This window comes from Salvelinus namaycush, chromosome 13 (genome assembly GCF_016432855.1).
Source record: "Salvelinus namaycush isolate Seneca chromosome 13, SaNama_1.0, whole genome shotgun sequence".
Taxonomy (NCBI): domain Eukaryota; kingdom Metazoa; phylum Chordata; class Actinopteri; order Salmoniformes; family Salmonidae; genus Salvelinus; species Salvelinus namaycush.
This window is the reverse complement of record NC_052319.1, coordinates 41,973,414-42,000,129: the sequence shown is the minus strand read 5'-3', so window position 1 is coordinate 42,000,129 and position 26,716 is coordinate 41,973,414. Positions and strand designations below refer to the sequence as shown.

Sequence of the window (26,716 nt, the reverse complement as noted above, 5' to 3'; positions counted from 1 at the left end):
GTGGCCTCAAGTCAGTTTAGACTGTGGAGTCAATTATTAATTATTAACATATCAGCATGCTACTGCCAGGCATCAAAGAACTGACTTCAGGTCAGGTCAGCATGCTACTGATATACTGTAGATCAAAGAACTGACTTCAGGGCAGGTCAGCATGCTTCTTTTTTTTTTAATGTATTTTTTGTACTTTTATTAACACCTCCACCCCCTCTTTGGAGGACAAATGTATTTTAGTTTTTTTTACTGCTTTTCTGCTACATATACATACATTTTACATATACATTTTAAATACACATTTTACATACTTTTATATAAAGCAGTCAAATAACAATAAAATAATAATACATTACTAAACATAAGCTCTTTAATTCCAACCCTCACCCACCTATCACCATCGACCACCCTCATTTGGTTTCCATGTGCCATATCTTTTTTAATTGTGCTGTGATGTTTTACATAAATGTTTTACCTTTCTAATCGTATAGTATCCACAGATTGTGAGCTAAAGATGAAAACCTTTCCTACGAGTATTATTTAATTATTTATTGACTGACTATGGCTTTCCAAATCGCCAAACACTGCTATTTGTAAGGTTAGTTTTAAGTGCATGTTGTGATTTTTTTAACCATTGCTGAACCTGTGACCAGAAACAAGCTACATAGGGGCAATACCAGAATAAATGATCTATTGATTCTGTCTCTTCGCAGCAAAATCTGCAGAGCTGAGATTGTTGTATGCCCCATATATATAGCATTCTGTTGGTGGCAAGAATTGTATATAATCATTTTAATTGGAAAACTCTAAGTGTTGAATGAAGTGTAGTTTTTTGTACCAGTTCATTAACCATGTGCAATGGAATTGGTACATCGAAAATCTCTTCCCATTTATTTTGCAACCTGTATAGCGCAGCTGTCAACATTTTTGTCCTCAAATGAAACTGGTATATTTTTCTATTTATGCTAGTTCCTTTCAGCCAATTTGTATCTTTAATATATGGCAGGCAAACAAGTTCCTTACCTTCTCCCTTTTCCCCTTGCCTCCTCCATTTTTGTGGTAGTGCTGCAATCAGTTGGTTTTACATTTGGATTGAGCAGATATTCACAAATATTTTCGACAGCTGCATATGTGACATAACTCCTCCGTTTCTATTCATAATATCGTTAATAAATATAATACATTTTTTAGCAATTTTTTCCATAAAGAATGTTTAATTTTTTTATCAGTATATTTCAGTTTAACTATAACGTTTGTTGTAATATTTGTTCTATCTTTTCTCGAAGATAAAACTGAAATTGTAACCAGCTTTGTATGGCTTAAGAAAGGGTGATACTTTAAACAACATTTGATTTTCAATTAGTCAGAAATTAGAAATTGTAATCTGTATAAAGGTAAAAAGGCAATTTTTGAACAAAGAATGAGCCTTTCTTAATAATCTACTGGAGAACCATTTTGGGTTTAAGTATAATTTATGTATGAGTGAAGCTTTTAGTGAGAGGTTTAGAGATTTAATATTTAATAATTTTAGCCCCCCAAACTCATATTCATTATATAAATAGGCACGTTTAATTTTGTCTAACTTAGCATTCCAAGTCAAATGTAATCTTTTTTGCTCATATGATTTATAAAATGAGTAATCTGGAGTAGGCAGTGCCATTAGTAAGTAAGTAAACTGTGATAGGACCAAAGAGTTAATCAATGTGATTTTTCCATAAATAGACAAGTATTTCCCTCTCCATGGTTGCAGAATCTTATGTATTTTTGCCAACTGTCCATTGAAATTGATTGAGGTAAGTTCATTTATATTTTTTGAGATGTGAATACCAAGTATGTCTACTTCACCATCCGCCCATTTTATTTGTAAACTACAAGGGAGTGTAAACACTGTATTTTTTAAAGATCCAGTACGTAATATGGTACAGTTGTCATAATTAGGTTTTAATCCAGAGAGGCTAGAAAAGTGATCAATATCTTCAATGAGACTGTGCAGGGACCAGATTGTGGACTTCAGCATACATCAACACTTTTGTTTTATCCCCTGGATTTCTAACCCCTTGATGATCTTTTTGGATCTAATTTTAATAGCTAACATTTCAATGGCTATAATAAAAAGATATGGAGATAACGGACAGCCTTGTTTTACTCTTCTTAAAAGCTCAATACTTTCTGAGAAGTAACCATTATTTACTATTTTCCATCTGGGGTTGCTGTATATAACTTTAACCCATTGTATAAGCGATTCACCAAAATTAAAGTGATCCAGGCATTTATATATAAATTTGAGTCATACTTTATCAAACGCATTTCAAAATCTGCTATGAAGACCAGGCCTGGTATCTTTGATGTTTCATAATGTTCAATTGTTTCAAGTAATTGTCGTATATTATCTCCAATATATCGTCCATGTAAAAAACCTGTCTGATCAGGATGAACAATATCTGGTAAAACCTTTTTTATTCTATGTGCTATGCATTTTGCTAGGACTTCTGGTCAGGTCAGCATGCTACTGATAGAGATCAAAGCATTATGAGTCAGTAGAGTAGAGGGACATCAGGCATTGTCTGATTTCAGTCGATGAATCATCGGCTAGTTAGTTATCAGGATGGACCATCATTTGGGTAGCAACTGCGTCAGCAACCAATGACTCATTCAGTTTATGTCTGATAAAGGGGTTTAATAAGGACAGTAGGTGACGTTGGGAAGTCCAGAACAATGTATCACGTTACATGGGAAGGAGCATAGTAAACTGGATAATAATAAAGCGGGACTGGGAGGAAATGAGTGGAGGGGAGGAGTGGTTAATACTCAAGTGTCTGGTGGAGCCCCTCTGGACTCTCAGTCTCTCTCTCTCTCTCTCTCTCAGTCTCTCTCTCTCTCTCTCTCTCTCTCTCTCTCTCTCTCTCTCTCTCTCTCTCTCTCTCTCTCTCTCTCTCATTCTAATCAGGGCCATCTAAGCTAGCTCATGTTTTAACCCATGCACTAATTAAAAGATGACACTCTAGTCTCTCTTTGTGCTGGACCATACTGGGCTGTTCTTATTAATAGCTAAAGATGGAGGTATTGGAGACCTTAAACCAGACTCATTATCTGTCAGAGGAAATCCCAATGAAGGTGCGTGTGCGTCTGTGTGTGTTTGTACATTTTATGTATTTAAAAAAAATGTGATTAATGGGTAATGGCAGTAATGAATGTTATAAACAGACGTGACAGTACAGCAGTAAAGGGGACTGGTAGGGGAATGTGAGTGACTGATGTGACATGGGGCTAACAGTGGCTGAAGGGCTTTTGCCTTGTCTTTTGGTCGCCCATTTCTGTATCAATTTCACACAACTCCCTCATACTGTATGCAATTTGAAAAAGTTTTAAATACTGTAATTCATATGTACAGTCGTGGCCAAAAGTTTGGAAAATTACACAAATATTAATTTCCACAAAGTTTGCTGCTTCAGTGTCTTTAGATATTTTTGTCAGATGTTACTATGGAATACTGAAGTATAATTACAAGCATTTCATAAGTGTCAAAGGCTTTTATTGACAATTACATGAAGTTGATGCAAAGAGTCAATATTGCCAGTGTTGACCCTTCTTTTTCAAGACCTCTGCAATCCACCCTGACATGCTGTCAATTAACTTTTGGGCCACACCATGATGATGGCAGCCCATTCTTGCGTAATCAATGCTTGGAGTTTGTCAGAATTTGTGGGGTTTTGTTTGTCTACACGCCTCTTGAGGATTGACCACAAGTTCTCAATGGGATTAAGGTCTGGGGAGTTTCCTGGCCATGGACCCAAAATATCGATGTTTTGTTCCCCGAGCCACTTAGTTATCACTTTTGCCTTATGGCAAGGTGCTCCACCATGCTGGAAAAGGCATTGTTTGTCACCAAACTGTTCCTGGATGGTTGGGAGAAGTTGCTCTCGGAGGATGTGTTGGTACCAGTCTTTATTCATGGCTGTGTTCTTAGCCAAAATTGTGAGTGAGCCCACTCCCTTGGCTGAGAAGCAACCCCACACATGAATGGTCTCAGGATGCTTTACTGTTGGCATGACACAGGACTGATGGTAGCACTCACCTTGTCTTCTACCGTAAAAGGTTTTTCCGGATGCCACAAACAATCAGAAAGGGGATTCATCAGAGAAAATGACTTTACCCCAGCCTCAGCAGTCCAATCCCTGTACCTTTTGCAGAATATCAGTCTGTCCCTGATGTTTTTCCTGGAGAGAAGTGGCTTCTTTGCTGCCCTTTTTGACACCAGGCCATCCTCCAAAAGTCTTCGCCTCACTGTGCGTGCAGATGCACTCACACCTGCCTGCTGCCATTCTTGAGCAAGCTCTGTACTGGTGGTGCCCCGATCCCACAGCTGAATCAACTTTAGGAGACGGTCCTGGCGCTTGCTGGACTTTCTTGGGCGCCCTGAAGTCTTCTTCACAACAATTGAACCGCTCTCCTTGAAGTTCTTGATGATCCGATAAATGATTGATTTAGGTGCAATCTTACTGACAGCAATATCTTTGCCTGTGAAGCCCTTTTTGTGCAAAGCAATGATGACGACACGTGTTTCCTTGCAGGTAACCATGGTTGACAGAGGAAGAACAATGATTCCAAGCACCAGCCTCCTTTTGAAGATTCCAGTCTGTTATTCGAGCTCAATCAGCATGACAAAGTGATCTCCAGCCTTGTCCTCGTCAACAGTCACACCTGTGTTAACAAGAGAATCCCTTGACATGATGACAGCTGGTCCTTTTATGGCAGGGCTGAAATGCAGTGGAAATGTTTTTTGGGGATTCAGTTCATTTGCATGGCAAAGAGGGACTTTGCAATTAATTGCAATTCATCTGATCACTCTTCATAACATTCTGGAGTATATGCAAATTGCCGTCATACAAACTGAGGCAGTAGACTTTGTGAAAATTAATATTTGTGTCATTCTCAAAACTTTTGGCCACGACTGTAGAGTTCAGCTGTGGTTTAGGTTTATATCTCCACCCACATACAGTAGAGTCATTTTAGTGTTGTGTTTCCGGAGCTCCTGTATGTTAATGAAGGGCCTCTGGGGAGTGTGCTTTCCATGTGTACAGAGAGAGAACACCACATGCTGTTTCTCGATTGTGACCAATCATTCAAGCGTCTCGCTCTATAGATACCATTCTTTATTTTTCAATGTTATGTATTCAATCATTCAGTCATAGAAATGTATAGCAGTCCTTTTTTGGTATCATAGCATTACAACTTAGTCAGAACACTTTTAGCAACAATTTATCAAAAGATTAAATAGATATCTTTGTCTTAAAAAAACAACTAAATCAGAATTAGGAGATTACTATCCCTCCTTAAGCTAAACGCAGGTGTCTGAGCTGGAGGAGAGGCTCTTTGGGACATCTGCAGTGGCCACAAGCCAAGTCTTTTAGTGGGACAGACAGCACAGGACACTGTAACATTGTGCCAGTGCACAGGCAGACCCCCACAACAACCTACCCCAGAACATCCATTAGCAAGGTCAAGCAAGAAGCTCCCCACTTCTCAAGGTTGTATGTAAATTGATCCTTTAATTTTCTCTTTCTCTTTACCGCTTATAGAAAGATGTCCGAGATATCTTCACACCCATCCATTTTGAGGTTTCGTACGCCCTCAGAGAGCACACTGTCCATAACGGGGGATCCACTTTCCCTGTTCTGAAACCCATACTGCAGCAGAGAGGGGGACACGGTAACCTGGTGGCCAATAAGGTGAGTCTCATAGGGCCAGTTTCCCAGACACAGATTAAGGCCTAGATTCAATCCGATCAAACGTTAACCGGCGATAGTGGACACCCGCATAGCTGATGTTTTGGCGGTGTCGGAGGTGAAACTGAGTTGGAGCTGTCAAATCGGTGAGCAGATGCAGATCATTGTCATGAAGCCACACCCATCCCACTTGCATTAGAAGTTCAGAATGAGAAAGTGTAGGCTATACAGAAATAATGACACTCAAATTGAAAATCATTAGACAAAATAAATAATGAGGATTTATATCAGCCTTATCGAGGTGTAGATTACGCCTCACATTCCAGTGTTCGAATTGGTAAACAAGGCTGCATAGGATTTCTCTTAATTCAAATCCATGCAGCCAATGGAAAAACTATAATTTTGATGTCATGGATAGTCAGTCCTGGTATCCATGACACATGGTATCCATTCCTGTCTATGAATTTGAGAGTGGTTACATTTCTCCGTCTCTCAGCTTTTCAATGAAACCGAGGCGGGGTGACCGTTTTGTTATTGTTTCAAGGAAAGGATTCTAGCTTTAAGAATCATGCTCAATGGAGAATCTACATTGAAAGTGCTCTTTAGACCAAATACTAGGCTTAATCTGTGTCCGGGAAACTAGCTCTATAGTTCTCCACTCATATTGATGCATGGTATGGTAGAGGATTCCAGAGGTGGGACCAAGGCATTGTTTTACAAGTCACAAGTAAGTCTCAAGTCCCAAGTCAAGTCTCAAGTAAAGACAGGCAAGTCCGAGTCAAGTCTCAAGTCAAGACCGACAAGTCTCAAGTCAAGTCCCAAGTCCTAAACTTTGAGTTTCGAGTCCTAAACAAGTCATAATGTGCTCTTCACCAAATGTAATACCATTTCATATTTTTAACAAGAGTAATAGTTAGTATATTACATTTACGCAAATGAATGCTTTTAAAAATATATACATTTATTATTTTCCAAATAAACTTTATATTTCCAAGGAAATACGTGGGTAGCCATGAGAAAGACCCCCCCCCCCCCCCCCCATAGCGATCGACTATTGAGGATCGATATGGGGGCGCAATCGGACGATGTAGGCTTGTACACAATCGCCCAACCTTAACACACACACCCACCCCCACACACACTCTCTGTGTGGTTACAGTAGGCTAACGTATGTCAATGGTTTTAGGAACAGCAGTAACATCAGGCAGGATTTAGGCTACCAACTGCCTAGCCAGTTGTAGCTCAATCTTGGGTGCAATGATCGCGTTCCCGCACTGGAGGGAGGCTCGTTGATTTAACGTTACGTTAGCCTACATGCTACACTAGTAAAATTATACATTTTATAGCTGTTGGCTATATTAGCCACGACTTACCGTTCTTTGTGCAGCTTCAAATGTCGAACAAAGTTTGAAGTTGTTGCGCCTCTGTCTGTCATTTTCTTCCTGCATGTTTTGCAAGTTGCAATCCGTTTTTTGTAGTCTTTATATCCAAAAATAATAATTTGGGGTATCATCTTTCCAAGGGCTCCATCTGAATTCACCCCCCGACTTTCCTCTGCATAGCCACGCGCAACTTTTTCTCAGCTGGCACAATTTGATTGGCTGCTGTCCGATTCAAACTGTAATCCGTTAAATGAAGAGTTGATGCGCTGCACACTTTTTTTAATAGCATAATTTGGGCTTGGGGAGGGTACTAAGTCAGTTCGAGTCAAAAGGCTCAAGTCCAAGTTGTCAAGAGTCATTGGTGTTAAAGTCAAAGTCGAGTTGCAAGTCATCATATTTGTGACTCGAGTCTGACTCAAGTCCAAGTCATGTGACTCGAGTCCACACCTCTGGAGGATTCATAACTATACGGAAGGCCCCATCATCTTACACTTTATTTGCACCTTTCCTATCCATAGACAGAGTTTGCTCGGTACTGTTCATTGGCCAACTGCTCAACCAATCTGCAGGTCTCTGCTCAACTGGTGTTACCACAGTAAGTACAGTAGCATTTCATCATGTTCAATTACAATATGTTTTCTTTTTCTCACAACCTTTTGTCTTGAAGCTTTGACTTTCTATTTCTCATCTCTGCTGTAGACAAAGCTGAGATCTTGAAAGATTCATTTTACAAATTAAATGTACGGCATTTAAAACAAACAGTATTTCTCGAGGGAAAACAACCTTCATGGGACCTAGATCAAGTGTTGTCAGTAGAGCCTCCATTACACCAATATGGTCACACTTAAATGCTTAACCGCCAGGCTAATACATGATCTGATTATTCATGAGGTGTGTGTGTGTGTGTGTGTGTGTGTGTGTGTGTGTGTGTGTGTGTGTGTGTGTGTGTGTGTGTGTGTGTGTGTGTGTGTGTGTGTGTGTGTGTGTGTGTGTGTGTGTGTCTGCTTGTGAGGCCCTCAGTGCTGGTGGTGTCAAGGAAACACACACATACCACCCCCTATACTGTAGGTCCTGGTCAAAAGTAATGCACTATGTAGGGAATATTGTGCCATTTGGGATGCAGCCCTAGTCTCAGTGCCAGCTCAGTTCAGTTCCCCTCCCTAAGGTGTAATTACTAATTCCCTAAAAGCCAGGAAACCAGCACGTCCCAGATGGCACCCTATTCCCTACAGTATGTAGTGCACTACTTTTGACCAGGACCCATAGAGCCATTTGGGACATGTTGTTTCTCTCTGTTGTTTCTAAACTGTCACTGTTTAGTCTGTTGGTCTCCTCTGAAACCATGAAGCTGGCACCTTTTCAAAAGTTATATGACTCAAGTCTAATGAAGTATGAAATAAGATGTTTTGTTGTATGACTAAAGTCAATTGAAGTAAGGCGATAATTGCCTACACGAGAGGGTATGATTCATTGTGGTTTTAGCACAGATGTCTGCTAGTCACAGGTATAAGGAGAGAGACTTTCAGTTTTATACTTAAGCAATAAGGCCCGAGGAGGTGTGGTATATGACCAATATACCACGGCTAAGGGCTGTTCATATGCACAAAGCAATGCACAGTGCCTGGAAACAGCCATTAGCCGTGGTATATTGGCTATATACCACAATCCTCCAAGGTGCCTTATTGCTATTATAAACTGGTTACCAATGTAATATACCACGGCGTTCAGCCAATCAGCATTCAGGGCTCAAACCACCCAGTGTATAATAAGACTGTTATTATTGCAGGAGACACAACAACATGCCATACTTTGCACTTGGCAATGGGAAGACCATCATGTTGAACACAACCCTGGTGAACACGGGAGATGATGCATTCCTCCCCAGACTCCAGCTCCAATTCCCCAGTAACCTGCACTACATCAAAGTGCTTGACGCAGTAAGTGTTTGATTGATGTATTTATGTATTGATTACCCAAAGTTATGCCAAATTCTCACATGATCACCAATGTAATTTAGACGTTGTTGCACAGACAATTCAAGATACACACACAACTCTGTGAAAAAGCAGAAGAATCTGTGCCCTCTGGGATTGCAATAAGTAACTCACACAATCCCATCATCTATCTGTTATTGTTTGCAGGAGGAGAAGTTTGTGAGCTGTGACATTTCAGAGGAGAACAAGACAATAGTAGGAGTGGATTGCAGTGTGGGAAACCTGTACCTCAGCTCTGGGGCCAAGGTTGGCTTCACACTCAACCTGACTCCAACATTTCTCCAACCTTACTCTAACCTTACACCAATCTTACACTAAAGTTACTCCATTAAACTGCATCTGAGTGTTCTCACTGCTTGTTGGAAACACCATCAGCTGAAGACTAATTTGAACTAATTACTGAGACCAATTTATTTAGTTAGGTGCCAATGTTCCTGCTGTGTCTTATTTTCCACAACTAATGCTGTTGTCTTGCTTGGTAACTTATGAGACTTTCTGTCTTTTCTGCAGGTCAATATCAGTTTTCTGTTGGATGTGAACCAGAGTAGTAGTGTTGGTGACGTTAGCATCTCCATCAACACTAGTGGGTAAGTACAGACCCAACTTTGTTGAATGACAGTGTTATTGAGTGCAATGTTTCGACCCAAAGGTCTTTGTCAGTATCTTTATTTCATGATTTTTTACAAGTAACTGGATGTGCTTACACTACTTCTGACCTAAGATCCGATCCCCTAACCCCCGAACACATTTTCTCTCCGAAATACATGAAATATTCAAATCACAGGAGGCTGGTGGCACCCATATTGGGGAGGACAGGCTCATAGAAATGGCTGGAACTGAATTAAATAGAATGGTTTCGAACTCATCAAATGCATGGTGTCCATGTGTCTGATACCATTCCATTTACTCCATTCAAGCCATTATTATGAGCTGTCCTCCCCTCAGCAGCCTCCTGTGAATCTAATGACATGTTTTTGAAATTGACGTCTTGTTACAACGTCGGTGACGTCTTGCTGCTGACCAGCCTTATTAAACCAAACAGGCAAACAGAGAATCGTAAAACAGCCCAGTGAGACACAGTGAGATATGATGTAGTGTATGTGTTTGTTCTGTTGTTAGGGGAACAGGAAACACAAAGTCTCAGTTAGCTGAATCATTCAAGTCAGAGGGTGCTGCAGGTTCCCTCTTTTGGGTTCTGTCCCATAGTTGTTTGATTGTGTGGTTAAGAAATTCTTCTGGCGGTCTGTGTTTTGTCATTTGGGTAAATAATGGCTTTGGAATGTTTGGCCATTCCAGAACACTCTAGAACATTCCATGCTTGAACTAAACTGGAGTTTTGTTCAAAGACAATAAATGTGAAGTTACTAAGACCTGTCTTCCTTCATACATTGGGGTGGCAGGTATCCTAGTGGTTAGAGCATTGGGACAGTAACCAAAAGGTTGCTGGATCGAATCCCCGAGCTGACAAAGTAAAAATCTGTCATTCTCTCCCTGAACAACTGCGTTAGAGCTGTCAAATCCACAAGCAGCTCCCAGCATTATACCTAAAGCGGACATTGCCCTTGGCTGCACGGCGTTGCATTAAGAGAAATCCCATGCAGCCTTGTTTAGAAGTTTGAACACTGGAAGTGTTGTGAGATATAATCTACATCTCAATTAGGCTCGTCATTATTGCTATATGGCCTACACTTTCTCCTTCTGAACGCCAGTGGGGCGGGGTGTGACTTCATGACAATGATCAATTACGCTTGTTGGTTGGTTTTGAGTCCTTTAACAGTATAATGGCATGAGCTATGTTATTAGGCCTGCATCACTATAAAATGTAATCAAAATAGATAATAAAAATGTTTAACTTACATTGTGTATTTTCCAGGGACAATTATGAAAACGAGGATCTTCTGCACGACAACTCTGCCACTCTGATGTTACCACTGAGATATGGTGTAGATGTCAACATCCATGGGTAAGACACTGATTTACAGCAGTGGTAGGCAAAGCGGATGGTCTGGGGCCGGAACATAATTATAATCATTTGTACACACCAAACTGACCACAACTAAGCCCAAAAAGAGATTGAATTTGAAAATAACAATAGTTTAATTACTTCATTACATTGACACACGATCAAATATCTCTTTTTTTTGTGGGAATACTTATGAACAGATTTCCTAAATTAAACTTTTTTTTGCTGAATTCCTGGTGATCTTGCAGTCTTTTTGACCAAAAACTATTTTTTGCAAAAAATGTGGGGGACCAAAACAAATCACTTGAGGGCCGGTTTTGGCCTTTTGTCGACCCCTGATTTTACAGTAACAAAGACAGTTCCTTGCTCTTCATTGGCAGTATATATTTAAATATATCTTATTGCACTTCATAAGATAATCACTGCTCTCCCTTGCAGGTTTATGACTCCAACATCCTTTGTATTTGGTGACCAGGCGCCTATTCCAGTTGATTGCTACACAGAGACATTCAACTACACTTACAAGGTATGTACTGTATAGTACATACTTATGAGAGACTGATAGACTCACTAGAGCTTAGTTGGAGCTTTCAAATTAATTAATGAGTTTATACTGACCTGTGTACTTTCCTCCACTTGATAGGTTGTCAATATTGGTCCAAGCAAATCTCCCAACACGATAGTGGAGATTGATATTCCCAAGATCCTATCACCATATCCATACAGATTACTCCACATCACAGACTTCCATGTATGTTTGGGAATCTATTTTTAAACGTTCATCTAGATTATTATTATATTTTTCTGTTATTAAACTTTTCTATTATTCTATTTAATATGTGCATGTTTGCATTGTGATATAGGCATACATTAATGAATGTTTAACTTGTTTTCTTTTCCATCTGTCAGACGTCTCTTGGAGAATGCTCCATTCGAAACGACTCCATTGTGGTGGAGGATGACTGTGAGGTGCCACAGTCCTCTTTCATCAAAGAACTGGTCTTCTTCTTCTCCAAAACCAGCAAACGCAAAATGGTAAATATCACCCCCTACCTCCTCCTCCCTTCTGATATATAGTTATCTATACCACTAATTTTGTTGTGCCCTTTGTCCTTATTTCAGCATTAACATGTTATTGATGATTGTTGTATGTTTGCATATTTCCTGCCGTTTTTTATTGTGAGAGCTTGGATGTGTTAGATTTCCAATGTATCCATTACACATGGCAAATAAAATATAAACTTGAATTTGAACCTTTCTCTCCATAGTTCTGTGCCCATGGTGATGACCTTTGCCTGACTCTGGAGTGTAGACTAGGAGATATGGACATTGGGAAAGAAGCCACCATTCACATGGAAGTGAAGCTGAATCCTACCGTTCTACAGCTCTCACCTGTAAACACTTCACTTATGTTACACATGCCCTTGCACATCTCATAACATGGCCAAAGTCTCAGTCTCATAAATGTACCGGTGTGTGTATAGTGTGTGTACGGGATGGTCTGAGTGCCCCTCCCCCTTTCTAGTCATTCTATTTCTATTGTCTACTCAAGTTGATTTCCTCCCTCTCTTCTTAGGGACGTCATGGAGTGATGCTGATGGAGAGTACTGGCATCATCACATCACCAAGGGAGGACCCTCAAACCATCATCCTACAGCAGATCCCTATCGCTCAGGTAAAAAGTTAATCTCATACAGCCGTCTAATGGAGAATACACTTATTACGGCTTACATACTATGTCCCTTTTCCACAATTGAGGTCACTCAAGTCCATGTCCTGGTAGAGTGAGGAGGTGTCAGGATAGCTCTGTAACCTCAAGTACCTCTGTTGAGTTTCAAACTGTATAAACACTGGTATCCATAGGACAGCGCCGGTAATGACAGCCCTATGTAAAAAAAAAAAAAAAACTGGTACGCTGTTGCAGGTCATAGAAATATTATACGAGTTCTGTAATAGTGTCGTATTTTATTCCTTGTCTCAGGTTGTGTTGGAGGCCCACTTCAGCCAGAAGCCTCAGGCAGCAGTGGAGGTGTTTATCATTGTAGTGAGTCTACTGGTGGGACTCCTGATCCTGGCCCTGCTCATCTTCGCCCTCTGGAAGGTCAGTACTACTCCCTTATATCACACAAAAGACAGGATGCAAACACACTACAAAGTGCAAACCAATCGCAGTCTTCTTCTCTTTTCTTAAAATGCATAATTTGAAGTACTAGATTTATAGATGGTAGCTGTATATCAATGTATATACTGTTATCTGAACCTGAACCCTGTTCTCTTTCCTTCTCAGGCTGGTTTCTTTAAAAGGCAGTTTAAGAAGGAGGATAAGATCAGGAGGGATAGCTGGGACTATGTACCAAAACATTTGACTAAGACTGAGAGTAGATCCTAAGATTGAGACCAAGACAGAGTGACTGTGTCCTAATACAGAATGGTTCTATACTACAACATGGACTAAGAGGCACATTTTGACTGAGAACATCCAAACCCAAGGGAAAGAACTGCTGGACCATTCAAATTGTGGTGGCTCAGAATGACAAGGAAAGAAAAAATGTCATTTCCCTAAAACATGCAAGAGGAAAAGGCTGACCAAGTGTAAGTTTAAAATGTGTTGTCAGCGGGACAAATATATTACACTTTACCTCTGGGTTTGGTGCAGTGAGACTATAAAACATTGGAGTGTTTACATTGTAAACATTGTTAGAACATGGACTATGTACATTAGAACATGTAATGTACATTAGAACATGTAATGTACATTAGAACATGGACTATGTATGTTAGAACTTGTAATGTACATTAGAACATGTAATGTACATTAGAACATGGAATATGTACATTAGAACATGTCATGTACATTAGAACATGGACTATGTGCATTAGAACATGGACTATGGACATTAGAACATGGACTATGTACATTAGAACATGTAATGTACATTAGAACATGGACTATGTACATTAGAACATGTAATGTACATTAGAACATGGACTATGTACATTAGAACATGGACTATGTACATTAGAACATGGACTATGTACATTAGAACATGGACTATGTACATTAGAACATGGACTATGTACATTTGAACATGTAATGTACATTAGAACATGTAATGTACATTAGAACATGGACTATGTACATTAGAACATGGACTATGTACATTAGAACATGAACTATGTACATTAGAACATGGACTATGTACATTAGAACATGTAATGTACATTAGAACATGGACTATGTACATTAGAACATGGACTATGTACATTAGAACATGTAATGTACATTAGAACATGGACTATGTACATTAGAACATGTCATGTACATTAGAACATGGACTATGTACATTAGAACATGTAATGTACATTAGAACATGGATTATGTACATTAGAACATGTCATGTACATTAGAACATGGGCTACATGATCTCACAGAAATAGGCTTATCATTCCTGTTTTCATTTCCTCCCAAGATCTCAGGAAGTGAAAACAGAACATTCCATTGTCTTGTTAAATAAGCACAAACCAAAACAAGAAGGTACTATCTGTACCTGTCCATTAATTGAGGACTGCTCATTTTCCATTGCAAAACATTTTGCTACGGTGTGCCCTAATGAACATGGCCCATGTCTCACAGACCTGACTACTTGGATTCGGTCGAGGTACACAACATTTATGAATGCACTACTGAAGCTTTTCTTTATGCATAGGAACTTCATCTGTATACACTCAGTGGCTAGTTTATTAGGTACAACACCTTGTTCACGAAAATGGTTCACTCCTACAGACAGTGAGTCACGTGGCCGTGGCTTGCTATATAAAGCCGGCAGACCGGCATCAAGGCATTCAGTTACTCTTCGATTGAACGTTAGAATGGGCAAAATGAGTGACCTAAGCGACTTTGAGCGTGGTATGATCGTCGGTGCCAGGCGCGCCAGTTCCAGTATCTCAGAAACGTCCGGCATCCTGGGCTTTTCACGCACAACAGTGTCTAGGATTTAACGAGAATGGTGAGAAACAAAAAACATCCAGCCAGCAGCAGTCCTGTGGACAAAACAGCTCGTTGATGAGAGGTCGCAGGAGAATAGCAAGAATTGTGCAAGCTAAGAGGCGGGCCACAAACAAGCAAATAACGGAGCAGTACAACGGCATCTCAGAACACACAACTCGTCGGTCGTTGTCACGGATGGGCTATTGCAGCAGACGACCACACCGGTTTCCACTCCTCTCAGCTAAAAACAAGAAGAAGTGGCTCCAGTGGGCACGCGATCACCAACACTGGACAATTGAGGAGTGGAAAAACATTGCCTGGTCCGACGAATCCCGGTTCCTGTTACATTATGCTGATGGCAGAGTCAGGATTTGGCATAAGCAGCATGAGTCCATTGCCTCCTCCTGCCTTGTGTCAACGGTACAGGCTGGTGGCGGTGGTGTAATGGTGATGGAAATGTTTTCCTGGCACACGTTAGGTCCCTTGATACCAATTGAGTAACGTTTCCATGCCCCAAAGAATTCAGGCGTGTCTGGAGGCAAAGTGAGGTCCGACCCGGTACTAGATGGGTGTAACTAATAAACTGGCCGTTGAGTGTATATCGATATATACACATCTATATGTCAAATCTATATCATCAATAGGTGTGTATATATATAGAAGTGGATGGGACAGAAGTTTAAGCTTATTTATGTAGTATAGAACTGAAGACAACAGAAGGATGAGGAGGACAGTGTAGTGCCATCTGTGAAGAAAGGGTCTGTTGTTGGGTGTCACTCAACTCACTGACTGACTCACTGAATGACACATGCCACTCCTCAAGGGGACAGCACCCTGTGTGTGTGTGTGTGTGTGTGTGTGTGTGTGTGTGTGTGTGTGTGTGTGTGTGTGTGTGTGTGTGTGTGTGTGTGTGTGTGTGTGTGTGTGTGTGTGTGTGTGTGTGTGTGTGTGTGTCAGCAACTCATACCAGTCAGGTCGTTCAAGATTGACGTCGAAATTGGACATCTATCTATGTCCAGAGGATGTCAGGAAATGCCTTTTTATAATTGTTTTACCCTATCCCAAACATTAACCCTTACCTAACCATTTGGAAGGAGTGCCTAAACTTAATGTTTTAACCCTATCCCAAACATTAACCCTTACCTAACCATTTGGAAGGAGTGCCTAAACTTAATGTTTTAACCCTATCCCAAACATTAACCCTTACCTAACCATTTGGAAGGAGTGCCTAAACTTAATGTTTTAACCCTATCCCAAACATTAACCCTTACCTAACCATTTGGAAGGAGTGCCTAAACTTAAGGTTTTAACCCTATCCCAAACATTAACCCTTACCTAACCATTTGGAAGGAGTGCCTAAACTTAATGTTTTAACCCTATCCCAAACCTTAACCATTACCTTAACCATTCGGACCCATAACTTTGAAATTTCACGTTTGGAGACATGGAACGATACAGAGCAGCAGGAGCAACAAAACACTTTTAAATGTGATGTTTGGAGCAACTTTGAAATCTGATGTTGGAGCGACTTTGAAATGTGATGTTTGGAGCAACTTTGAAATTGGATGTTTGGAGCAACTTCAAAATTTGATGTTATGAGCAACTTCTAAATTTGGCGTTTGCAGAACAGATGAACATCTGATTCTGCAGTGAGACTGTGAGAGCTCGTTGCTCGTACACCATGCCAGCAGAAGTTTTCAACGCAGTCAGAAATAAAAAATGAAAAAAGCTGGTTCTTCAGTGACTCAGAAATGTTCCTCAAGGCATAGCAGACATGCCAGGCCTTAAATGCAACACACGGAACACTGGCCTTCCCATTTTTACATTTTCATCCCTTTGGATTCCCTGTTGGAATCTTTGGAATCAGTGGATTGTGTTCTTACTGTAGCTGTAAGGGATTGGAACATTCAGGTTTAGGAGATGTGGTATGCCTTGATGATGATGATGATGTTTTGTTGTTGAATGAGGAATAGTGACATGTTTTTACTGCTTGTATTTTAAGGTTCAGGACAGTTAATTCAGGGAGTCAACCTTTCCTGACCAAGTTGTCAGTTTTGACAAAAATAAAGGGGGCACATTCCAATTTGAATTTCAATAAAATGAAATTATAATTGTATTTTTAATAAATAAGTGTGTGGTGTGTAAAAATGAACTTTTTCTATATAATGTGTCTGTCTGTCCTTGGTTATTTGATGTCTAACATTCACAGTGTCGTACAGTAGTCATGCCTGTCGGTAACATTCAGTGGCAGTGCAACCTGAGGTTGTGCATAATAGATAAACTCTACATTGAGACAGTTTTAGGTTGTGTCTATAGACTCCTCTCTTGTAGACAGTTTTAACTGTAGACAGTCTGTAAACTGAAGACAGTTTCTTCTAGAGTACAGTAGGAAATCCTGTTTGTTACATTCAGTGGCAGTGCAGGTTGATATGTGTAAAGACTCCTCCACCCTTTAGACAGTTTTAAATGGTATCGATTCCGCTCTACAGACAGTGTTAAATGCAGCTGCACTTGATGTGTGCCTCCTCTGCCTCCTCGATGTCCACTCAAAACAGGGTCAGAGGAGTTGAGGATGTACCCTGCTGGTAAAACAAACAGGGTCAGAGGAGTTGAGGATGTACCCTGCTGGTGAAACAAACAGGGTCAGAGGAGTTGAGGATGTACCCTGCTGGTGAAACAAACAGGGTCAGATGAGTTGGGGATGTGCCCTGGTGGTGAAACAAACAAGGTCAGGAGTTGGGGATGTACCCTGGTGGTGAAACAAACAGGGTCAGGAGTTGGGGATGTATCCTGGTGGTGAAACAAACAGGGTCAGGAGTTGGGGATGTATCCTGGTGGTGAAACAAACAGGGTCAGGAGTTGGGGATGTATCCTGGTGGTGAAACAAACAGGGTCAGGAGTTGGGGATGTATCCTGGTGGTGAAACAAATAAATCAGTTGAAGAGGTTTTAAATGTCCCATATCTGACAGACAAATGAACAGTACCGCTAAATACATGATCGAAAAAAGACGGTGAAATTATACTGACCATGACCTCTAAGAACTGTCTTTGTGGGGTGTAAATTAAACCCAGAGTAATATGACCATGAGATTACAGGTAGAGCTATACTTAGTGAGCAGCGTTAGGTCATTGCCTTGGTAACATGTTATTTGAGACAGGGGTTGTATCCAGAAGGTCTATCTGACAGGTGCTATGGGGCTTTAGACCAGCTGAAGGATAGAGGTGTACCTAATATATCGGCCAGTGTTCACACAGCGTCTCAGAGTAGGACTGCTGATCTAGGATCACTTTTAGGATCAGCACTTCTACTCTGAGATGCTTTATGAATACAACCCCTAGGGCTGGATTCCACCCGTATCACTGATGTTCAGTGCTATAGCGCAACTGAAATGTAAAGGTCATTTCTGATTGAGCCGACATACGCAGCGATTACCGTCAATACAGTCTCTGCGAACACGGGAACATTGCCTTTCAATTTCAGTCGTGCTGTAGCTCTGAACTTCAGCAATACAGATTGAATCCAGCCACTAACGTATGAGGTTTATCAGTGCAGGTGCTGTGGTGCTTTGGGCCAGGTCAAGAACAAGAGCTGTACCTGATGACTAGCTCTGAGCGCACCTCCAGTAGGTCTCCGTTTACGTTCCAAGGGTAGGTCCCCTCTGAGGAGATTATGGGTGTGTTCTTAGATTCACACTCCGTTGTCCTCGCAGACATCGTCAGACCAGCTCCTCTGAGAGCGGGGGCGAAGCCTCACAGCTCGCACCATGTGTGTCTCCACGAAGGAGAAACTGAACTGGGAGGAAGAGGAGGAGCAGGAAGAGGAGATTACTTATTGTCCAGTTTTACACAAGGAGGATCCAAGACCCCTCACTAGGACCTCCAATAAGCTTTGAGAGGGAGGTGAGGAATAGAGGAAGGAAGGGCTGAGGAAACAAGACCATCGTCTCAGTCATTTCTAACTATAACCACTAGGTGGCAATGATGATGCACAGGGTGAATACATGTCCCCAATAACACAATTCCCTAAACAGCAATGACGCTGTTATATGACCCTGGTCACCAAGGTTACATCCGGTCTTGGACAAAAGTTTAAAGCAGTTAAGCCAGTGGAAACATGAAAGTAGTTCATATGAATGACACAGCCTATCTTTTGTCGATGAAGGATACAGGGAGTACATGGAGTACAGGTGTGTCTACATTTCCTACCACAACTCACATTGTTTGGCTTATGTATTCTGACTCCCCATCAGCTTTGTGGGATGTAAATATGTTTTTCATTAGTTGTCCTTCAGACTCAGTTTCCCAGAAATCGTTCAATAGAAGTCAGACAATAAATAGAGTCTGGGTCGTTTGTTTGTCTGTGTCATCATTTTATCATTTTCACGTCCTGCTTGTTTTCATGGAAAATGGCCCAACAACATAAACATTAGTTAGAACTGCTCGGACGGAAGGACAGACAGAAAGAAGGATGGACGGACAGACAGTATGGTTATGAAGTCCCCTCTAACTATTTGTTTACCCTGAACATTATGAAACCTGTTCTATTGAAATTCACAATAAAATGAAATATCTCTTCTCAGGTACAGTAGACTCCCACACACTGTGAGTGATCCCTGCCTACCCAGTCACACAGTAGCATCACCCTGTATACAGCCAACTGTATATTTAGAATGTAGGTTAACAAACAGGCTTAGATTAGATTGTGTTGGATGGAAAACAGGACAGGTGGGCTGCTGGGCTCTTAAATGGACTAATCTGTATTAGCCTGAAAAGAGTTTTAGGGAAATTTGACAGTCAGTGATTAATTTGACTTGACAGTATGCTAATTCCGCTTAAGCTCGCAGGGCGGCAAACTCCATTAGTGACAGCGGGATTTTCTCTCTCTCTCTCTCTCTCTCTCTCTCTCTCTCTCTCTCTCTCTCTCTCTCTCTCTCTCTCTCTCTCTCTCTGTGTTTACATGGGTGTTTACTGTTTACGTGTGTTTATGTGTGTGTTTACATGTGTGTGTGTGTGTGTTTACATGAGTGTTTACTGACTGACTCACTGAATGACACATGCCACTCCTCAAGGGGACAGCACCCTGTGTGTGTGTGCGTGTGTGTGTGTGTGTGTGTGTGTGTGTGTGTGTGTGTGTGTGTGTGTGTGTGTGTGTGTGTGTGTGTGTGTGTGTGTGTGTGTGTGTGTGTGTGTGTGTGTGTGTGTGTGTGTGTGTGTGTGTGTGTGTGTGTGTGTGTGTGTGTGTGGATGGAAGGTCTGCCCTGGTGACCTCGCCTGATTGTTTACATCTTTGTATCTCTTCAGGTGTTTGATGAACTCTGACCTGGAAGTGTTTCCTGCTGCGATCAAGGCCATACTTCCATTGTTCAATTTTACACACACATAAACACAGACACACACACACACACACAGAGAGGGGGGGAGAGAGAGAGAGAGAGAAATCGGTTCATATGCACAGTATACTACATCACTGTGGCCATTTCAATCCAAGCAGGTTGATTAAGCAACACATCAGATATTTTTCGTGATTTGTCACCATGAAGACGAATAGATAATGTCAGCAACAGAACAGACAGCAGTATACATTAGTTCCAACTTCATTAGCACGACATGATGTGTTTATTGTAAATGTGTCTACATCAACCATGCTATATTTACAAATACTCCTACTGTTCCTGTCTTGTGTAGTTAAGGTTGATGATGCTATAATACGCAGTGTGGTTCCGCTGCACTGTGTGAGGCCTGTTGCTCTACTACATGCTATATCATTACTGTGGCCAGATTCACACTGGGGCTGTGTCCAAAATGAAACCCTATTCCCCATATAAATCACTATATAGTAGTGCACTATATAGGGAATAGGATGCCATTTGGGACACAGACTGAGCAACCTAGGAGGCCTGGTCCTGCAGTGCCCACATATGCTCTTGTCTTTAAGTCCTCCCTCTCTGACACTCCCTTTAATAAGCTTTGCCATTCTCTTTAATTAGGTTCTGTCACTCCCTTAAATCAGAGTCGTTATGTGCTCAGTAGTCCAGTTAGAAGCCTTTGACCTCGGTAGTCTGATCCAAACACTGATCCCAATCTCATTGGATTACCTGGAACTGGCTAGTATGTCCCATGTATGGTACCGACCCCTCACCGGGAGTGGCCTCCTCACCCTACCTGGGGGATAACTGGCCGGGCATGGAGGCTGGGCTTGGGAAGGTTGAACACCAGACAAGCTGCAGCGTTCTGGATAAGTTGCAGGGGTTTGATGACACAAGCAGGAAGCCCAGCCAACAGCGAGTTGCAGTAGTCCAGACGGGATGACAAGTGCCTGGATTAGGATCTGCGCCGCTTCCTGTGTGAGTTAGGGTTGTACCCTACGGATGTTGTAGAGCAGTGGTACTTAACCTGGGTTCGATCGAACCCCAGGGGTTCGGTGAAACAGTCTCAGGGGTTCGGCGGAGGTCAAGACACACATCCGACTCATATGATTCGTGATGACACGCCCCGCTTGGCCATCATTGGCTGCAGGTGATCACGCTACATCGCTTGGCCTATCTGTGCTGCAGGGAATTTGGTGCGCTCAGTAGTCGACTTGTAACTGTCGTGATGGTACGTCTTGTGATTTCTTTCTTAATATTTTAATCCCTTCATACTTACTATGTCGAGCAAAAAAAGAAAGTGGTCGGACGAATATGTACAATATGGATTCACATGTATAACGGAACGTGATGGGAGTCAGCGTCCTAACTCGCTTCTGCAGGTTCATGCTCTACAATGTAGAGCATGAACCTGCAGAAGCGAGTCACTGCTTTGATTTTTGCAGAGAACGATAGGGTGTTGCCCAGGGTCACGTCAAGGTGCTTTGTTCTCTGGGAGGGGGACACCATGGAGTTGTCAACCCGTGATGGAGAGGTCTTGGAGTGGGCAGGCCTTCCCTGCATAACACGGCACGGCATGGCAGCTCGGTAACCCCATACCATTATCACTGGTCCAGGACGTAGTTCATGCACATTTCTCAATGCTGAGTCAACCACACGCATATATACATTACTAGGCACAGATGTAGGCTCGCATGCACTCACGCACATGCAGGCATGGATTCAGGTTTGTATGCATGTATTGTACTCGCATATGCAGGAGGTGATTGTGAAGAGAGACCCACATACCTGGTGTTAGGGGCCAGGCCCCTGGGGGCCATGGAGCAGAGACAGGGGACGGCCATGATGCTGACATTGAGGAACAGACCCTGGTTGGTCATCCACAACTCTTGCTCTTCTAGAGAAGACGGGGTTTCAGTGATGGACAGTGCCACACTATAAAAGACAAGATATAGAAAAGTTCACATTGATAAAACATCATACATGACAAACTCACCTATGTCGTTGTCGTCTTTCAAGGACTCATTTCTAAAAAATATATATATATTTTCAGATGCATCATTTTGTCTTTTGTCTTTCTTAGTGAGATTCTCCCCCCACATATTTAGTCAGTTGATCTTCTACATAGAAGGCCTTTTGGTTTCCTTCCAACGATCAATTAAGCCTACAGAGGCCTGTTTCAAATCAAATTCACACAGGTAATTACTATCAAACTTGGACTACAGATTTTATAATCAGACAGACTTCTGCCACTTACTTTACTAGATCCAGCGTTTCAGTCTGGACTTTCTTCACAGGAAGATAGGACAATTCACAGTCTTCAGGCCTGTAATCAGACATACCAAGATAGAGAGGGAGAGGAAGATGAAGAGAGTAGGCTTTAGATGGCTGGATTGGAGAAGAGGAGGGATGGTTCTCTAGAGACAGATTCATGTGTGATAAAGAGACTATTCAAAAGGAAACCCTAGCTTTGAGAGAAGGCAGGCAAGTCTCTTTCCCTGGAGGCTTAGTCCAGAATTTACAGGTATTGTGTGTGTGTGTGTGTGTGTGTGTGTGTGTGTGTGTGTGTGTGTGTGTGTGTGTGTGTGTGTGTGTGTGTGTGTGTGTGTGTGTGTGTGTGTGTGTGTGTGTGTGTGTGTGTGTGTGTGTGTGTGTGAGAGTGTGTGTGTGTCTGTCTGTCTGTCTGTCTGTCTGTCTGTCTGTCTGTCTGTCTGTCTGTCTGTCTGTCTGTCTGTCTGTCTGTCTGTCTGTCTGTCTGTCTGTCTGTCTGTCTGTCTGTCTGTCTGTCTGTGTGTGGCTGTGATTCTCTATAGCAGGGGTATTCAACTCTTACCCTACGAGGTCCAGAGCCTGCTGGTTATCTGTTCTACCTAATAATGAATTGCACCCACCTGATGTCCCAGGTCTAAATCAGTCCCTGATTAGAGGGGAGCAATGAAAAACGCAGTGGAACTGGCTTCGAGGTTCAGAGTTGAGTTTTAGTGCTCTAGAGAGAGACTTACTTGAGGTTTGCTAGCGTTTTGATCACAGCGAACTCCCGTTTCTGCCCAGGTGGCATCCATTGATGCCTTTCCGCCAGGGCCAGCGTCCGCCCGCCAAAACCATACATTGCAGAGAAGCCGAAACGCAGGGAGCGACCCAGAGAACTGAAACTACACACATCTACAACCTATAGTAACACAGACAGGAGACAAAGAGAGGGAAGAGAGAAGAAGAATAGATAGGACAGATATCGATGAATGTCTGTATGAAGTTGGCATCCTGGTGCTGCAGCTTGAATGACATGCTTCTACTCGGTGACGGGTTCTCTGTCAGAGATTGAGATGTAACTAGTACGTGTATGGCATTCTTTCACTTCAGTTGTAGGCCTACATTTAGTCCAGCATCAAAATGGGCAATTACTATGCCATGGTCATTGCCATTTCTCTTGTGGCAATATAGGCTTATGATGGTACAGACACAGGTCCCATCCTATTGGACTAAACACATTCCTGACCTCTTTCTGTCTCGCCCATATAATATATGGCTCCTGACCTCATAACTCATGAATATTCATGAAGGTCTAAAACATCCTGCCAGTTGGCCTTATTCACATGCATAAATATTACTTAATTAGAGAACAAACAAGCCCTATATCGGCCCGTCGTAAATAAGCATCGCCATTGCCTGTTCGTATCAAGTGTTCTGTGTTCTTGTTTACATTATTTTGCTTATAACCCAAACATTTTGTCTGTCAGTTAATTGTCATCCACGATGAAATCGGGGAGGGGACTGTGGATCTGTGCATCTGTTCTCATCCGTGCATTCGTTCATACGTTCCTTAGTCACACGCAATGAACACCTAATCAAATGGCTACCCAGACTATTTGCATTGCCCCCCCCCCCTCTTTTACACCGCTGCTACTCTCTGTTATTATCTATGCATAGTCACTTTAATAACTCTACCTATATGTACATATTACCTCAATTACCTCGACTAACCGGTGCCCCCACACATTGACTCTGTACCGGTACCCTCTGTATATAGTCTCGCTATTGTTATTTTACTGCTGCTCTTTAACTACTTGTTACTCTTATTTCTTATTCTTATTCATATTTTTTACTGCGTTGTTGGTTAGGGGCTTGTAAGTAAGCATTTCACTGTAAGGTCTACAGCTGTTGTATTTGGCGCATGTGACTAATAACATTTGATTTGGTTTGATATCTCAGACAGCTCTGGTCCGATTTTGATGAAACTTAGGTGAATGATGCCTCTTGCCATAGAGAGCCGGCATTTACAACATTACACTGATTGGCCAAATGGTGGCACTATAACAAGAAATAAAAAATGCTAAATTTGACCGAAAGTCATAAAATTTGTTACATAGGTTCCTCTCCTCACAAGGAAGAAATTCGCCTCAGGGATCCATGAGGTCCGCCATGATGGATTTTCCGCCATTTAGTATTTTGTGAAAAACGCTACTGTTCTAGCACCGAATGACCGATCTACATGAAACTTGATATGTGACATCTATGGACATCTCTCAGCGCAATATTTTCCAGACTAGTAACTAAAACAACATTTACAAAATTACATTGATTGGCCCAAGGGGGACGCTATAGTAATCAACTCTACATATGTTAGTCACACGCAATATCTCAGACACCACTGGCCCGATTTTGATTAAACTTGGTGAATGATGCATCTAGCCATAGAAATTCGTGATTTACAAAATTACATTGAAAAGCCCAAGGGGGGCGCTGCATCATTTTTGATCATGGTTAGTGATGCACCCAGCAGCCATAGGAGACAGAACTTAATTACCAAGCTGTCACCAAGCTTTCTCTCTTGCAAAAATAATTGGATAGGTCGTGTGGAGGAATCTGTCCTTTGTCTTTCGTTTATTTATTTCTTATTTCTATTTTCACATTGTTGTTGTCCCCCACAATGAAATCGGAAGGGGAACTGTGGATCTGGCTCCGTCCGTACGTTTGTTCATTAGTCACACGCAATATCTCCGACTCCACTGGCCCGATTTTGACTAAACTTGGGTGAATGATGCATCTTGCCATATAGATCCGGCAGTTACAAAATTACACTGATAGGCCAAACTAAAATTCAAAACTTTGATCAAGCATATATCCTGTCTTGTTTGAGCTTGAATTGTTGTCACTCATTGGCCCAAGGGGGGGTGCTGCATCATTAGTGTGGGACAACATGTTTACTGTTGCCCTGTTTCTAATCAGGTGAGATTTGAAATTCAGACATGTCAAAATGAGATTCAGACATGTCAAAACTTCAGAAATGTTGTTTGTTTGCATTTTCTGAATAAGATGCTTAGACAGGGAGACAATTTGTTCATCATTTAATTATCTGATTCTCCTCCATATTGTTTATTCAGAATAAAGTGTGAATGCTATTCTGTGTAGAACACAATTCCAATCATCTATCACCATAACCGCTGACAGAACTGGACTGACTTAACTGCATGTTCTATTGCTGTTGCTAGAAGTCCCTCCTAGTTCAGTGTTAGAGCTATGGATTACAGCACCATATGGCCTAGAATGTAAGACAGAGAGGATTTAATGAAGAGTAGGGTTATCTCGTGTAGTTGAGGTCAACGTTTGTTTAATAATAGAAGTCTATTGTAGCATGCGTGATTGTTTCAATAGGATTACACTTTGTACTGTACACAAAATGTTCTGCATCAAATCAAATTGTATTGGTCACATACACATGTTTAGCAGATGTTATTGCGAGTGTAGCGAAATGCTTGTGCTTCTAGTTCCAACAGCGCAGCAATATCTAACAAGTAATATCTAACAATTCCACAACAAATACCTAATACACACAATCTAAGTAAGGAATGGAATAAGAATATATATAAACATATGGATGAGCAATGTCAGAGAGGCATAGGCTAAGAAGCTATATATAGTATAGAAGAGAGTATATACATATGAGTTGAGTAATGCAAGATATGTAAACATTATTAAAGTGACATTATTAAAGTGACTAATGTTCCATTTATTAAACTGGCCAACGATTTCAAGTCTGTATGTAGGCAGCAGCCTCTCTGTGCTAGTGATGGCTGTTTAACAGCCTGATGGCCTTGAGATAGAAGCTGTTTTTCAGTCTCTCAGTCCAAGCTTTGATGCACCTGTACTGACCTCGCCTTCTGGATGATAATAGGGTGAACAGGCAGTGGCTCGGGTGGTTGTTGTCCTTGATGATCTTTTTGGCCTTCCTGTGACATCGGGTCATGTAGGTGTCCTGGAGGGCAGGTAGTTCGCCCCCGGTAATGCGTTGTGCAGACCGCACCACC

The 26,716-nt window shown here is 41.6% G+C and overlaps 1 protein-coding gene and 1 pseudogene across 1 annotated transcript in view; one reads left to right on the top strand and one right to left on the bottom strand.

The window, feature by feature from the left end:
- Positions 1 to 14,468, top strand: part of LOC120058536 (integrin alpha-4-like) — a 30,608-nt gene extending 16,140 nt beyond the window's left edge. Inside the window, exons 16-28 of the mRNA XM_039007264.1 lie at positions 5,571 to 5,720; positions 7,618 to 7,694; positions 8,886 to 9,036; positions 9,241 to 9,339; positions 9,604 to 9,680; positions 10,967 to 11,056; positions 11,495 to 11,582; positions 11,700 to 11,807; positions 11,966 to 12,091; positions 12,325 to 12,450; positions 12,633 to 12,731; positions 13,038 to 13,157; positions 13,344 to 14,468. Coding sequence (XP_038863192.1) covers positions 5,571 to 5,720; positions 7,618 to 7,694; positions 8,886 to 9,036; positions 9,241 to 9,339; positions 9,604 to 9,680; positions 10,967 to 11,056; positions 11,495 to 11,582; positions 11,700 to 11,807; positions 11,966 to 12,091; positions 12,325 to 12,450; positions 12,633 to 12,731; positions 13,038 to 13,157; positions 13,344 to 13,445 — 1,413 coding nt within the window. The 3' untranslated portion in view covers positions 13,446 to 14,468. The remainder of the gene's footprint in view (positions 1 to 5,570; positions 5,721 to 7,617; positions 7,695 to 8,885; positions 9,037 to 9,240; positions 9,340 to 9,603; positions 9,681 to 10,966; positions 11,057 to 11,494; positions 11,583 to 11,699; positions 11,808 to 11,965; positions 12,092 to 12,324; positions 12,451 to 12,632; positions 12,732 to 13,037; positions 13,158 to 13,343) is intronic.
- A 3,122-nt stretch (positions 14,469 to 17,590) lies between these two features.
- The window catches only part of LOC120058142, an 86,290-nt pseudogene continuing 77,164 nt past the window's right edge, over positions 17,591 to 26,716 (bottom strand).